This window comes from Vicia villosa, unplaced genomic scaffold, assembly GCF_029867415.1.
Source record: "Vicia villosa cultivar HV-30 ecotype Madison, WI unplaced genomic scaffold, Vvil1.0 ctg.003373F_1_1, whole genome shotgun sequence".
Lineage (NCBI taxonomy): Eukaryota > Viridiplantae > Streptophyta > Magnoliopsida > Fabales > Fabaceae > Vicia > Vicia villosa.
Window position 1 is genome coordinate 5835 of NW_026706189.1, and position 17010 is coordinate 22844.

Consider the following 17010-nt stretch of genomic DNA (forward strand, 5'->3'; position numbering starts at 1 on the left):
AGCACAAAAGAAACAAGAAGCAAGAGAAATAGAGTTTTTCTCAAGAGCGAAAATTGTTTCTTAAAGAGTTCTTGTGAGAGAGAAATAGTGAGCCAATTTGTGAGGGTGTTTCTTAGGATGAAGTTGTTGTATTCTCATTATCATTATAGTGGAAGTTTTAAGAGGCTTAAGGGTCCCGTGGTTTTTCCTTTCTCACATTGAGAAGGTTTTCCACGCTAAAATTCTTGTGTCATTGCGTTTTTATTTTCACGTTTCCACTAGTGCCTATTTTTGAGTTCACGAAGGAGGGAAATTATGGAGGTTATTTCCCATCAGTGTCTCTCTCTTGTGGTTCTGAAGTATTTGTTTTATTAGTGCTTTCAACTCTCCTGAACTCCCTAAAAATGGTATAAGAGCCATTTACCTAACACACTAAAGTTATCAATTTAGAAACATAGATTTCATTTCTGCTCTCGACTCTCTCAGACACTCCGATAGCTCGGATCTGGTGGAGACTAACATTTGTACGAGAAAGTATTGAGTACAAATGCGAGTGATTAAAGTCTCACATTACCTTTGAATAGATACAATGCTGGATTTATAAAAAAGTTATCATTAACCTCTTGTTCTCGATTTTCCTATATTCCTCAACAAATCAATAAAAATTCATTGTTATACCACGTCATATCATTAACTTAAAAATTATAATTTGATTTGACAAAATACATTGATTGATATTAAAAGATTACTTTAGATTAATTTACATTGTATATATATTTTTTGTCATATAATATTTTATAAAAACATTTTATATTTTGATTTACCCTTCTAGAATACACATTAGGATTAGTTGAACTTGAAACAACCTTTCAAATAAGCAACTCTTACAATAATATTTGATGGTATAATGTTGTCAAGTCTTCCAATATTATTTTGATAGTAAAGTCTGTCCTTTACTTTACCTCTATATACATAATAACAACAAAATGATTACAAACAAACAAAAAGAAATAAAATATCACCCAACTTGATGAAGCGCGTGATGTTCACTCTCCCATATTGAAAACTCAGTTTAACAACCTATAGACAAAACACACACAACTACACCTAATCCAACACCAGCTGCCACAAAAAATGTCACATTTTGACCAAAACCTCGTTTATTGTTCATTCATTTGATTCCATTTTCATTTCTCAACTCCATTATTTTCATCCTTTAACTCTCTCTCTCTCTCTCTCTCTCTCTTCTAGATTCTCCATTTTTTTTCTTCACTCACCCCCTTTTCCTCTTTTGACTCCTCAATCATCACCCTCCACACAAAAATAGTAACTTTTCAACTTCCAAAAAAAACATATAACCTTGTCCCAAACAAAGGTGAAAAAAACACAACACAAACAAAAGATGAATTTTGTTCTTGTTTTTCCTTTCTTTCTATGTCTCAACATCATGATGAGTTTGATGAGTGTCTCATCAGCTCCTACTCCTTCTCCATCATCATCATCATCATCTTCATCATCACCATGTCCTATGGATCTTAACTATGTCCTAAGAATCCATTGGAACTCTTCTTCTTGTCAAAACCTGAAGCCTCTAGAATCAAACACAAGCAACTGTTGCATATCACTTTTGTCTCTCTTTGGAATAGGCTTGGCCCAACATCTCAAAGAAACCTCACAGTTCAATCTACAAGACCTTCAAACTTCACTTTCATGCATGAAAGATTTTCAAACAAAGCTCAATTCTTTATCACTTTCAAACACCCTAGTCAACTCTTGCTTCGACCCTCTTCAGTTTGTTATCTCACCTCACATATGTGCAGGGATTGAAACTGTCCATGATTGGAATCAGAAGTTGGGTCAGAACACCACTCTCAGCACTGCTTGTAAGCCAGATCTGACTGATCTCTCTCAGTGTGATGTTTGTTTGGCTGCTGGTTTACAGGTTAAGCAGAAGCTTGTTTCGATTGATGGTAATTCTTCTCACTCGTTGGATTGTTTCTACTTTGCTATTCTTTATGCTGCTGGGATTGTGAATGAGTTTGGACCTGAAAGTAATGGTGCTGTTACTTGTGCTTTTAGTTTACCTGTTTATTCGCAAACTGGTTCGGGTTCGAAGAGTCGTCAGGGGCTGGTGTTCGGGTTAACCGGAGCTGGCGTTGCGTTGTTTGTTATGAGTTCTTTGTTGGGTTTATATGTTTGGTATGATAGGAAACGTGTGAAGGAGAGGAAGCTTGAAACTTTTCAATTTGATTTTGATCCTGAGGAGCAAGGGTCTAGAAGAAGGTTGAGGCCGAATACCGGGTCGATTTGGTACAAAATTCAGGAACTTGAGAAGGCTACTGATAACTTTTCATCCAAGAATTTCATAGGGAGAGGTGGGTTTGGTTTGGTTTTCAAAGGAACTTTGGCTGATGGATCTGTTGTTGCGGTTAAGCGGGTTTTGGAATCGGATTTTCAAGGCGATGCCGAGTTTTGTAATGAGGTTGAGATTATTAGTAATCTCAAGCATAGGAATTTGTTGCCTCTTAGAGGCTGTTGTGTGGTTGATGAGAGTGAGAATTATGGGGATAGAGGAAGTCAAAGGTATCTTGTTTACGATTACATGCCGAATGGAAACCTCGAAGATCATCTTTTTGTGTCGAAGGATTCTTCGAAACCGAACAAATCGTTGACTTGGCCTCTAAGGAAGAACATAATCTTGGATGTGGCAAAAGGGTTGGCTTATTTGCATTATGGAGTTAAGCCTGCAATTTATCATAGGGATATCAAAGCTACTAATATTCTTCTTGATGAAGATATGAGGGCTAGAGTTGCTGATTTCGGACTCGCGAAACAAAGCAGGGAGGGTCAGTCTCATCTCACTACTAGGGTGGCGGGGACTCACGGTTATTTAGCGCCGGAGTACGCGCTTTATGGTCAACTGACCGAGAAGAGTGATGTGTATAGCTTTGGCGTCGTTGTTTTGGAGATAATGTGTGGGAGGAAGGCTCTCGATTTGTCTTCGTCAGGATCGCCACGGGCGTTCTTGATTACGGATTGGGCTTGGTCGTTGGTGAAATCGGGGAAAATAGACCAGGCTTTGGATGGTTCTCTCTTGAAAGACGAAAACAATACTAGTTCGAATCCGAAGAGCATAATGGAAAGGTTTTTGCTGGTTGGAATTCTGTGTTCTCATGTAATGGTCGCTTTGAGACCGACGATTTCAGACGCTTTGAAGATGTTGGAAGGCGATATCGAAGTTCCTCAAATTCCAGACAGGCCTATGCCTCTTGGACATCCTTCGTTTTATAATAACGAATCCAACGGCAACACTTTTAGCATTTCTCCGGCGTTAAGCGGCCTCAAATTGCCCGCGGGAGACATGCTCAGGTAATTAATTGACGAGTTAGTTAGTTAGTTATCTTAATCGCTTATATATCGCTTAAAATGTAGAACGGTGGAAGCTGTTTTCGATCTATGGTCTGCCCCGATCATCATGTTGATACCGATATACGACCTCAGTCGAGGCTAATAAACAAATGAGAGCATACCATGTTACAAGTTAGTTAATTTGATGAAGATCTCAAGACCGAAAGCATCAAGAAATTTAGCAGTTAGAGTATATGTAATAGTTTAGGATATTAGAAGATTATCTTGTAAGAAGGTTTGCATGAATTGCTTTTAGTTGTTTTCTTGTAAAACAAGGCATGTGAAAATAAATCTGTATATAAAGAAAAATGTTTTGCTTGGTGAAAAGTTAGTGTTATCGGCTCTGTAATACCAACACCTCTGAAAAAAATGTGCACGTGTCCATATCTGTGTTAGTGTGAGACACGACCAATACCGACACTTATGATTAAAATTAATTTTTCAAATTAATACTGATATCGACGTATTTGTGTCTGATATTGACGTATTTTTGTCTGGTGTCTGCTGATCATGTGTATGTTGGAATAAAGTAAATAATTTACTTATTTTCTATGCTTAAAACAGGTCTATTAGTGAGAGATGATTGATGAACTAGCCCTCAAATGAATCTGCAAGTCAAGGATCTAACTTATTATTTTTGTTTAAATGCATAACATTAAAATGGAGCAAAAATCAATTATTTTTTTGTCCTTTTATTTTTTTATTTTTTTGATTAGTTTTGGCATATACTTGTAAGTAGTTTAAGATAGTTTTTCAGGTTGACAAAATTTCTGTATAAAATATGTATATGATTATGTTTTTTATGTTCATAGTCATGACTAAATTAAGTACTAGAGGGTGAAGTTGAATCCTCTGCAGTTGACTTTTTGCGGTATTCATTTAGTGATGATTTTATAAACCGTTTGGTTTTGATTGCATGGTTAAAAAAATGTTTTTATTTTAGATTTTAAATTATAATTGCTCAATTTTAATCAGAGGATTATCAACGCTTAAATGTGTGATTGCAAGGGATTTTGATTCCAAGAAACCGCATTGCTTCAATATATATTGCAAGGGATTTTGACGACTTCAGTCGAGTCACATAATGTTTCACGTTTCCCTTCTTCTTCTCATTCTTTCCAATTTGTTTTTACATCTCAACCAAACAAGCCCTTAAGTCATCATTAAAAAGTGAAAGTACCAAAATACCAGTGGCGGATCTAGAAATTTTTGTTGGTGGGGGCAAAAAATAGTGCAAGTATTTTGACTAAAAAAAATATTACAAATTTTAAAATAATTATAATAACATATAAATTCAAATTATATAAAAATTTATATAAATTATATTTATTTCTTATGAATTTCTTTGTTCTAAAAAATTTTAATGATTTTTTACTATTAATACTATCAAATATGACACTATAAATATATTCTTGAGTTTTGAAGCCTACTATATCTCCCATGAATTCTCGAAAATGACACTTTATTATACATAAAATTATATAACCGTTCAATCGCTTATCCTTCATATATGAGTGCATATTTTATTCTCTTTAAAATTTATGGTCGAAAAAAATTTTATTTTCTAACAAAACTAACTACACATCTAACACTTTTTAAATAAAATATCAAATTAAAAACAAACTATTTTTATAAAGAGTGGAAGAATTTATAATAAGAATTTAAAAAACAACAATTGAAATAGTTAAAGTTAAAAGATAAAATTATAATGTGTAGCTAAATATAAATTAATGTGATGTGACTAAAATTTTATGGGGGCTCTAAATAATATATATGTTAATAGCATTGAAAAAAATTGTTCTTGTGGGGGCTTAAGCCCCCAATGCCATTAACATGCATCCGCCCCTGCAAAATACCCTCCAACCAAAAACTAATTACTAATGTGTTATTTAGTTCCATTCTAACCATATCAGTAGACTTGATTGATTACTAAAAAGAAAGGTCAATTATTCTCTCTAATTACCATTTAATTAATTTAAATGATAATTATTGGTGTCGGAGAGTCGAGGTATTACAATATGTATATAAAATAGTATATTATATGTTTATTAAAAACAGTATATTATTTGCTATGAAAAATAGTATATTATGTGTTTATTAAAAACAGTATATTATTTGTTTATTAAAAATATGTATATATTTTTATTTATATTATATTATTAATAAATTTTGAATATATATTATAATATATATTAAAAACAATATATTATATATTTATTAAAAACAATATGTTTTATGTTTATTAAAAAACAACATATTGTTAAAAACAAATTATATTATATTTTTATTAAAAATAGTGTAACATGTTTATTAAAGGTAGAATTAAATTTTTTATTTTTTTATTTTTATTCAAGTGATTTTACATTTTTATTTATATTATAATATAGATTTAAAATAGTGTAAACAAAATATGATTAACAACATAATATATTATATATTGTTTTAAAAAAACATAATAATAATTTTCATTTTGTTGTGTATGTTTTAAATTAAATTTATTGGTCATTGGTTAATGCATATCAAAGAAAATGTTTAAAATATTTCAACATAAATGAATTTTCATTTTGTTGTGTTGTTTAAAATTAAAAACGAAAAATATTTTGAACATCTTCCACAGATATATGACAAATAAAATTAAAGTAATGTCGCATAAATGAATTTGCCATTTTAAATATGATAATATATAACATTTTATAATCTTCCTTAGTCAAATATACAAAGTTGTATATATTTATAATATATTTAAACACCTTCAACGAATTAATGATATAAATCTGAAAATATATATTAATGATAAGATATATTAGGTTTATAAAAGTAGAATATATATTATTTTAATTTTAAAAATAAAATATATTTTTTATTAAGAAAAAGAATATATTTTAGATATTATTAAAAACAGAATATAATATAATTTCATTAAAAACAATATATGATATTATTCAAAATAGTAAGTATTTTTAATTCAAAACAGTATATTATAAAAAGTAGTATATTATATATTTATTAAAGACAGTATATTATTTGTTACGAAAAATAGTATATTAAATAATTATTAAAAAATATATTATTTGTTTATGAAACATCTAAGTATATATTTAATAAGTATATTATTTGTTTACGAAAAATATTTTGAACATCTTCCACGGATATATGTCAAATAAAATCAAAGTAATGTCGCATAAATGAGGTTTATAAAAGTATATTAAGTATATATTATTTGTTTATGAAAAATATTTTTATTTATTCATTAAATCAAGAAAATCCTTTTGAATTCAATGACGCTTAATAAGGTAAATGAGTTTTTTTTTTAGTGAGTGTTTGAAATTAATTTTTTTGATAACTTGATTATGCAAATGATATGTCACGTGGATTTAGATTCATATTTAATTGATTATTGTTTTATTTTTTTATTTAGTGTGTTTTTAAAATAACAGAAGGACATTCAGGATGTTTATATCCATTTATTTATAATGGATTGATAACTGATTTGACTTTTAATCAATATTTAACGGTAGATTAATAGCTCAACAGATAAATGATTCTTTTGATCGGTACAATTATGATTGATTTAACAATTAATCTATATGAGGTTCAATCTCCAAGTTCAACTTAGACATCTTAAGATTGATTTAACAATTAATCTAATAATGACATTTAAAATTAAATATATACCAATAAAAAAAAAACAAACTATCAAAGTTTAGCTTTAGCATAAATAAATTTTCCATGCAGCTAAATCTATGAAATAAATTTCTAGAAAATAAACAAAAGTGATAAAAATACCTGCAAAATTTAATTTTAAAAAAAATAGATAGCTTGAATTAAAATAAATTTATTTAAGTTTGACAAAATATCAATATTTATGAGTACATTTTTATTAAAAATAGCATTTTATAAAATATATGAATTATTTATTATTTATTATAGCTCTCTAGAAGAAATGTATCTAAAGCACCACAAAGTATGCACCAATCAGAAGAATCATAGTAGTGGTGTTAGCAATTCTCATAACAATTATTCAAGCACTTTAGTAATTCCTGACCTGATTTTATGCCACAATTATAAAAGTAACACTTTATTTTACATAAAAAATTTGGAAGCTTGTCTGAGTTATAGTCTTGAGATTGAGTGATGCACTCAACTTGTATTGCAAATATCATCATCATCAAGATCATCACAATATATTTTTGAATTTGACTCATTGCCATTTTGAAAAAAATAAAAAATCTCAACTTTTCAAAGCATGCACAATACTCACTAGACATAATGTTTGTGTTAGACCATTATTTATAGTTAAGATTTTCTTTTTTACCGATTATATCTAGAATTGTTGTTAAAATATAATTATTCATTGGATAAGGGAGTTTTACTTTATGAGGAATCTAGTATTATTTTTGTAAGTTAACTTGGTATTCCCTTAACTAGTATTCTATGTATTTAACAACACTCTATCTCCCCCTTTAACATTGATTTCTATCCTAGAAATTATTCTTATACGCAACTCTTTTTATGTCATTCTTAATAACATGAAAATTCTTAATTATTTTATCATTATCTTTTATAATAAATATTTAATCTCAATTTAGATGATTTTTTATAAAAAATAATATCAAAAGTGAAAAAAAAAAGGAAAATGTGTTTTGAATATTTTTTGCTTAAATAATTAATCTTCAATAACTATTCAAATAGCCAATGACAATTCAATTTTACAAAATCAACTAAATTGAATAGAATTATAACACCCCAACTAATATGTATCTAGAATCATACTATTCTGTAATATTATTTTTGGTTCTAAAACATAATACATAGTATACAAAATGCACGATTGAATATATATTTAAATTGAAAATTATAATAAAAATAGGCGTATTTTCCAAAATCAAGAAGAGCAATTACGGACATTATTTGAAAGGGTAAAACTTCAGTCGTTTTAGCGGTTAACGTCGAGATATATAGCCCGTGTGTTGTACAAGTTTGATTAGAATTTTTACCTTTATTTTTTTAAACAAAAAGTATATTTGATTAAGTATAGTTAATTATAATCATATGATAAAACATGCTTTAAAATTATATTAAATATAAACAAAAATTAAACAGCATGAGAATTCTTAATAAATTATACATAAAAAAATTCAATTATTTTTCTTAAATTAGAAATATATATTTACGTGAATAATGCAACATTATAAAAAATTGTTATATCAAATTATTTGTATATATTATTTGTGGTTAATCATTAAATTCATAATACATATAAGAGTAGATGAATCTAAATTTCAATTATTAATTTAGTGTTTAGTCTGTAATTTACCAAAGCTAAGAATTTTTTATTCAATTTCAAGTCCAAAAAAATTTTAAATTATATAATATCTTACCATATTGACTTTTTCTTCGGGGATTCTATATTAATCAATTAATTTCATTCATATTTTCGTAATTATTTAGTTTATTTATTGTAATGGAAAAAATATATTGTGACCTGATTAATGGATTGGTTATTTTATGGGGCATGTGGGTCAATGTATATCATTAATGAAAATTTTTATATAATCATCTCAATAAATTAATTATTTTATTCATATCAATAGTTATATTAAAGAAAAAATGACTTTGAAAATTAAAATGAAAATTTAAAGAGCCTTGTTTTTTTAATTTTATAGTCATGGATGATTCTAAAATTTATTAATTTAAGTTATTAATTTTTTAGCCAAGCTATGTTAATTTTTTTTATTAAATAGTGATATTTAGATTCTTAAATATAATTTTAAGAAATTATTTTAGATTAGTTCGCATATTCATAATATATATTATTTAAATATTATAATAAATCAAATACTCTATCATTACATAACTCTTAAATTATATTCAAACTTTAGTAACTTACAATTAAATCAGCGATTGTCTCGTAGTCGTTAAAACAACGGTTATTAATGTTGTTGCTTGAATTTGGTATGCTAGGAATCAGGCCAGGTTTCAGGATAATCTTGTCCATTCAAAATCTAGTTGTGCTACCGTTCACTCTCTCACTTTATTGCCGGGTAATCTCACTACTAAAAGAGCGCGTTCTTCTATTTTGGATTTTTCGTTGTTGAAGAAGTTTTAGGTTATGATGCACCCTCCTCGTCTTATTTTTGTTCGGGAAGTTTTGTGGTCTCCTCCTCTCTTTGGTTTGACCAATGTGAATGTTGATGGGGTAGCTAGCGGTTTTCTTTCGTTCGCTGTGTTTGATGGCATTTCGGAACAGGGCTAGGGAGCATCTTGGTAGTTTTAGTTGTTGTTTGGGTGAAGGGAATGCTTTATATGCGGGGCTTATGGGGGGTTATTCTAGCAATGGAGACAGCGTTTTGTAACCGTTGGAATAATTCTACCTATTATTCATATAAAAAGACAATATTATTAAAATAATGTGTAACAAAAATTAATTATTTTATTGGTTACAATCCTTAAAAAAGAGAGATAAAAAATTGTAAATATAAAAATAAATTCCTTCCCGATGGAATTGATAGTTGTGAATAAGAAGATTGATGTTAATGGATGCGAGTTTTTCCATAAAATCTGCAATTTGATTTGTCTACACGGAGGATGTGAATAACTTTAGGGTTTTCAAATAAGATATCTTTGATACTTTGGATGACTCTAATTTCTGTTCCAAGTGAAGTGCGAATGGTATCGCCAAAATCATTAATATAATGCATGAATAATTGAGAGATTTCCAATAAAAAGTATATTCTTCTCGCACTATCATTTTTGTTTATTGAAGATCTCCAAAAATTAAATGAATGCATTTAAATCAAATACACATTTATCTCAAAGATTACTATTAAAATTATACTTACATGAGCTGCAATTTTTCTCATGATTTTCAGTAGCAAGAATGGAAATGTAGAAACTATATAAGAGTTTTTCTTTTTCCTCTTCTTTTCATTCACATAACAAAAATTATTATATTCACATAAATAATAAAAATAAGTGGAAATTGTAAATGTAGATAACAAAATATTATATTGATTCTCAAAATAATTTATTACACAATACTATTCATAAAATATTTAAATACTTGATACATAGAATAAAATGACTCAATGGCCCACAATATAAATCAAAATCTTTAACCTACAACAAAAATCAAAATATAGTTAAAACATAATTGAGAACTAAGAAAAAATAATAAAAATATCAATACAAAATGAATAATAGCTCTCATTTTTATATAGGGTGGAATATAAGACCTGTTTATATTGAATAAAAGTTTCTTGGAAATGGAAGGAACATGTATGCTATTTATTTTTTATATACATTATTTTTTTCAAAAGTAAATATGCCATGATGAAACATGTTGGGAACTAATGTCTCCACAATATTGGATACGTCTGGACCACCGTAAAATCTCACGACACAGGTTCAAAGGTTTGATGCAGTTTCAGACCACCACACAAACCACAAGTCACCAACGGAACAAGTCACAATCGGAACCAGAAACAGTCACCAACAAAACATAGTCACCAACAGTATTTGTACCTGTAAAAACCATCCTGCCCCGCTCACAGGTGTAGACTAGGTCAGAGTTAGGTCAAGGAAATGCAGCATACGATCCGCATGAAGTAATACCGTCATAACACAACTGTGGATGACGATAATACCACATTTGAAACCTGCCCTGTTCGTGGAAAGCATGGCTAACTCGTGATACGTGACACCTCAGAGCCAATCTTGTTTCCATTATATCCTAGTGTTCCTATAGTTCACTCATAGCCTGTGTATTGGGCCTTTTACCTCATGGAACAATTCCACCTGCCAAGAAAAATCCAGACAGTCCAAAACTATGATGTAGAAAAGTAAAAGTGCAAATAGAATGCAATGCAAAGAGATAAATATGCAAAGCAGTAAAGAAAATAAACACTTAATGATAAATAAGCAAGTGTTAGGATTGACTCGCATAGGGATGTACCAACAAGAGTTTCTCACACATCCCCAGCAGAGTCGCTAGATGTTGCTCCCGAGATTTCCATCCAAGTACAAACGCTAAAATGGCGCGGAAAAGAGAGTCTTTATCTGTGTCTATTTATCCCAACAGATGGAAATGGAACGTAGAATAAACCCGGGGGAAGGAAAAGCATGGTCGAAGCGAACCAAAGAAACAAGTAAGGGAGTCGGTTACATGAGGGGAAGGTGTTAGCACCCCTCACGTCTATCGTACTCGATGGGATTCACGCTTGTTGTGTAATCTATGGGTGTGTAAAAGAAAATATGACTAATCTGAGCTAGGATGCATGAAATGTAGGGAAAATAAAGTGTTGTACTCACACGGGTCCTACCCTGCTGCCTACGTATCCTTTTTGAGGAATCAGAGTTACCGTAACTCGGCTAACTAGTTTCTGTTTGTTTTGTATTTTTTTAGGCGAACAGTTACATTTTCATCCTATGGCAGCTCGACCTTTGGAGACTTATGCCCGTAAGGTAGGAAGGAAATAATATGCTCTTAGGCGCCGTGAAGGCAAAAGAAAAGAAAGAGTGTGGTTTGAGTTTTAAAGAAGGGTTAATAGTAATTCACCCCCCTGTAATGTTAGCGAATTTTGCTTTTTCCCCCTCCCTACCTTTTGGCAACGGTTTTTTCAAAAAAAACTGTTGCGAAAACCTGCCTTTGGCAACGGTAGGGGTAAACCGAAACACGCTCATATTACAGGGGGGTAAACTACTATTAACCCTTTAAAGAATGCATGAAATAGAACCTAATGCAAAGTAAAGTTTCTACCTAAGTTAGCATGCAAAAATAGACTACACTAAGTCTAGCAACCTACAAAAGAAAGCAAACACAAAAGCAATATCATACAAACGAGCGCTGCTCGTAAAGAAAACAACAACCGAAGTAGCAACTTGGGGACATGGAAAAAGAAAATAAAAGGGAAACTTTTAGTCAACATGGTCGAATCGACCGAGGCAAACAAAGCTACTGTGATGGATAAGGGTGTCTATACTGCGGTATCATGTTTGTAGCGGTGAAATTTTTGAGACTAAAGCCATTGCTTGACTTAGCTCAGATATTTTAAACAGATTTGCCACCGCGCTTTACTGTTTCTAAAGGAAATGGGAAAAAGAGCAAAATAAAACCCATAGAATTTTTTAAAATCAAAACTAATAAACTTATCAGAGATTTAGGTACGGGGGGGGGGGATTTGTTATGCAAGGGGAAGGTTTTAAGCACCCCTCACATCTACGGTACTCCGTAGAAACCTTTTTATTGTAATTATTATCATAAAATGACTTTTTTTTGTTTAAATAGAGTGGGATGATAAAAAAAGAAGATTTTAAAAGCGAGCTCGATAAGACATCGCATCTTAGGCCTACATACCCCTTAAGTACAATAGGGAATTCAAAGCTTTTGTAGTTCCTCTTAAAAGGAAAATAAAAGAGCCACGTGGAAAAATCTTTTTGGGTCTTAAGCTTTAACAATACTCAACGGGTTTTTAAAAATGTTAAGCTTTAACAATAGTTAACAAGTTTTTTAAAAGGAGCCAAGCTTTAACAATACAAGGCTAGGGTTTAATAAAAGAGGTTGGTTGAGCTTTAACAAAACAAAACCAAGGGTTGATTCAAAAAGGTTGAGCTTTAACAATACAAAATCATTTTTCAAAACAAGTGGGTGTAAAGCTTTAACAATACTAAGCACAAAGTAAACTAGTTTGGAAAAGAGATTGAGTACCTTGACAATTTTAGTCAATACCATTCTCATTCCTTTGGAGTTTTAGGCAACATCTCAAGCAATCATTCAAGATGAATATCTCAAGTGTGTGTGTGTGATATAACATGTGTATCATGGATACAATCAAGGGTGAGTTCAACAATATCAAGGTGTAAGCTCAAAAATAAAAGTCCAATGAATAAAAGGGTGGCATACCTCAAGATCATTTCATGTATGAATGAATATGATGTGATGATGGATAAATATCTCGTGCATATGGGTTAGTAAAAAATGTATACATATGCAAGCATAATAACATAACCAAAGTATAAATGTACAAGGATGTAAATCAACAAGTATATAAGTAAGGGGATCAAAGCTACAAGTTATATTAACATGGTGAAGCTTGAAGATCACAAAGATTTAAAGGATCATCAAAATTAGGGTTTTAGGGTTTTGTCTTATACCTAAACCTAATTGATTTTAAAAGTTGATTAAAAGCCAAACCCCAAAAAAGAATTGGTTTAAGGGAACATGTTATTATCAAAGTTGATTTTAACCTTACCCTAATAAATTCACACAAAAAAATATACAAGTTACATGATGAAAATATTAAAAAAAAATTGATTTCGTTATAGAAAACAAATAAAGAATTTTTATTTATTCATTAAATCAAGAAAATCCTTATGAATTCATTCACACTTAATAAGGTAAATGAGTTGTCCTTTTATACTGAGTGTTTGAAATTAATTTTTTTGATAACTTGGTAATGCAAATGATATGTCACGCGGATTTAAATTCATATTAATTGGTTATTGTTTTATTCTTTTTAATTTGTTTTTAAAATAACAGAACGACATTCAAGATGTTTATATCCATTTATTTGTAATGGATTTATAGTTGATTTAACTTTTAATCAATATTTAAAGGTAGATGAATAGCTCAACTGATAAATAATTCTTTTGATCGGTACAATTACGATTGATTTTTAACAATTAATCTACATGAGGTTTAATCTCCAAGTTCAAACTTAGAGATCTTAAGATTAATTTAACAATTAATATAAAAGGAATGTTACGCTTACACCAAAATTTTACACCTTATCTTACACAAACTAAAATACAACAAAACTATGTATTTCATTTACTTTTTCAAAGTGCAAAAAATAATTGATATCTAAAAGGACATATAATAAAATTCAAGTACAGAGAGAATGAGAGGAAGAGATAGTTTTTAATTCTCTTTTATTTCTAAAGCTGATACTTTTGTGAAGCATTGCCTACATGCCTTTATATAGATTTTGGAGTACATATACTTAGGAGCTAAGAAACTAAATGACTTAGTAGTTAAGAGACTTATTAAACAAGAAAATTTGAGGCGGTGCTGCAATAGTTTTTCTTAACATGTAAGCTTAACTCATAGCTTTTAGACACATGGCTTTCTAAATTCTTCTAGTAGATATTTAGTTAATTGTATACCTTTCTCAATGCTTCTACACATGCACCACTTGATTTAATTTCAACATTGCCTCCCTTAAATCAAGTTTTCAAATTTAACATTCCAAGCATCTTCTTCAATTTGTAAAATAATTCAATCTTCAAAGGCTTTGTAAATATATCTGCAATTTGTTCTTCAGTGGGACAGTACTCGATCACCACTTCTTTCTCTGCTATCAACTCTCTTATGTTGTGAAACCGAATATCAATATGCTTGGAACGTCCATGAAAAACTGGATTCTTACTCAGTGCAATTGCCGACTTATTGTCCCAATATATCTTTGTAGGACTATTTTGTTCCTGATATATCACTTCTAAAATTCTTCTCATCCATACTGTTTGAGTAGCACAACTGGTTGCTGCAATATATTCAGCTTCAGCAGTAGAAAGCGCAACAACGGGTTGTCTCTTAGAAGACCATGAAATTGCACCTGTGCCCAAATGAAATGCATATCCTGACGTGCTTTTTCTTGTTTCTATATCTCCAGTCCAATCACTATCTGTGTATCCAACAAGCTCCACATTATTATTACTAGCATAAAAAATACCTTCGGTCATAGTACCTTTGATATAACGAAGAATCCTCTTTGCTCCTTGTAAATGGCTAATACATGGTTCTTCCATAAATCTGCTGAGCAATCCAACTCCATATACTATATCTGGTCTTGTTGCAGTCAGATATCTCAGACTTCCAATCAAACTTTTATATTGGGTCGAGTCTACCCTCTTTCCATCATTTTCTCTTGTCAGCTTCAACTTTTCTTCAACGGGTGTGTAAACTGGCTTTGAATGCTCCATCTTGAACTTCTTCAGAATATCACTTGCATACTTCTTTTGAGAAATGAAAATTCCATCATCTTTTTGGACGACCTCAATGCCAAGAAAATAGGACATTAGGCCCAAATCTGTCATTTCAAAATGTCGAATCATAGCCTCCCTGAATTTTGTAATCATCTCTGAATTATTTCCAGTGAAAATCAAGTCATCAACATATAGGCACACCATAAGGACATCTCCAGGATCAATGTATTTGATATATAATGTGTGCTCGTGAGGACATCTCTGAAAACCATTCTTCACAAAATAAGAATCAATCTTGTTATACCAAGCTCTTGGTGCCTGCTTCAAGCCATACAATGCTTTCTTCAACCTATAGACTTTATCTTCATTACCTTTTACTACATATCCTGCAGGTTGCTCAACGTATACTTCTTCTTCCAGATTACCATTAAGAAATGCAGACTTAACATCCATTTGATGTATTTTACAACTATTTTGAGCTGATATTGAAATAAGCATTCTAATTGTATCTAACCTTGCAACAGGAGCAAATACCTCAAAATAATCAATACCTGGTTTTTGCTTGTATCCTTTTGCCACCAACCTTGCTTTATACCGATCAATCTCACCATTGAGTTTGTACTTTGTCTTGTACACCCACTTCACTCCTATAGTTTTCTTGTCTGCTGGTAACTCTGTCAACTTCCATGTTTGATTCTTCTCAATTGCATTGATTTCTTCATTCATGGCTTTTCTCCAATTTTCATCATCAGCTGCTTCTTCAAAAGTAAATGGCTCACAATCTGCAAATAAAGCAAAGTTGATAATCTCCTCATCAGATGGATCATTATCATTACCCAAAACACAATCTTGCAGTCTGGCTGGTAATCTACGCGGCCTTTGTTGTCTGTTGGATGTTTCTGGCTCATCAGGCGTTGTTTGTTGTCTGTTGGATGTCTCTGGCTCATCAGGTGTTAGATTATATTCATTCACCTCTTCGTAATCATTTGAAGTTAATATTGGATCTTTTTGTGACTTTGAGGACCAATCCCACATTCCTCCTTCATCAAAAGTCACAGCTCGACTAATAATCACCTTCTTTGTCTCTGGATTGTAAAGCTTATAGGCCTTTGAGTTTGAACTATAACCAACAAAGATACATCTTTCTCCTTTTTCATCTAACTTCTTTCTTAATTGATCTGGTACGTGAGCATATGCAATACATCCAAAAACTCTAAGGTGTCGGATTGAAGGTCTTCTTCCACTCCAAGCTTCTTCAGAAGTCTTTTGTTGAACACTTTTTGTAGGACACCTGTTTAAAATGTAAACTGCAGTAGCAACACCTTCTGCCCAAAATTCCTTATGCATCTGTTTGGCCTTCAACATGCATCTCACCATATCCATGATCGTTCTATTCTTTCTTTCAGCAACTCCATTCTGTTGAGGTGTGTACCTTGTTGTTAATTGATGCTCAATTCCATGTTGCTCAAAGAAACTTGTACCAGTGAGGTATTCTGTAAGAACAAGAATTGTTCTAATCAATATTCTTAGTTTTGATGATAACAAGGATATGAATTTTGTGTGAGATAATATGGTACTCTAATACATTGCAATTTCCCTTTCAGGAAATATATAAAGAGTATGCACAAATCAGCGCTCAGA

The 17010-nt window shown here is 30.9% G+C and overlaps 1 protein-coding gene across 1 annotated transcript; it reads left to right on the forward strand.

The window, feature by feature from the left end:
• The first annotated feature begins 974 nt into the window (after positions 1-974).
• Positions 975-4266, forward strand: LOC131640895 (probable receptor-like protein kinase At1g11050). Its single transcript, XM_058911261.1, has 2 exons — positions 975-3348; positions 3952-4266. The coding sequence occupies exons 1-2, from the start codon at positions 1382-1384 to the stop codon at positions 3968-3970; spliced, it is 1986 nt and encodes a 661-aa protein (XP_058767244.1). The 5' UTR covers positions 975-1381; the 3' UTR covers positions 3971-4266.
• Positions 4267-17010: the final 12744 nt, after the last annotated feature.

Excerpts from the sequence above, each read along its gene's own strand:
- LOC131640895 (XM_058911261.1), top strand. The coding sequence starts at position 1,382 with ATGAATTTTGTTCTTGTTTTTCCTTTCTTTCTATGTCTCAACATCATG.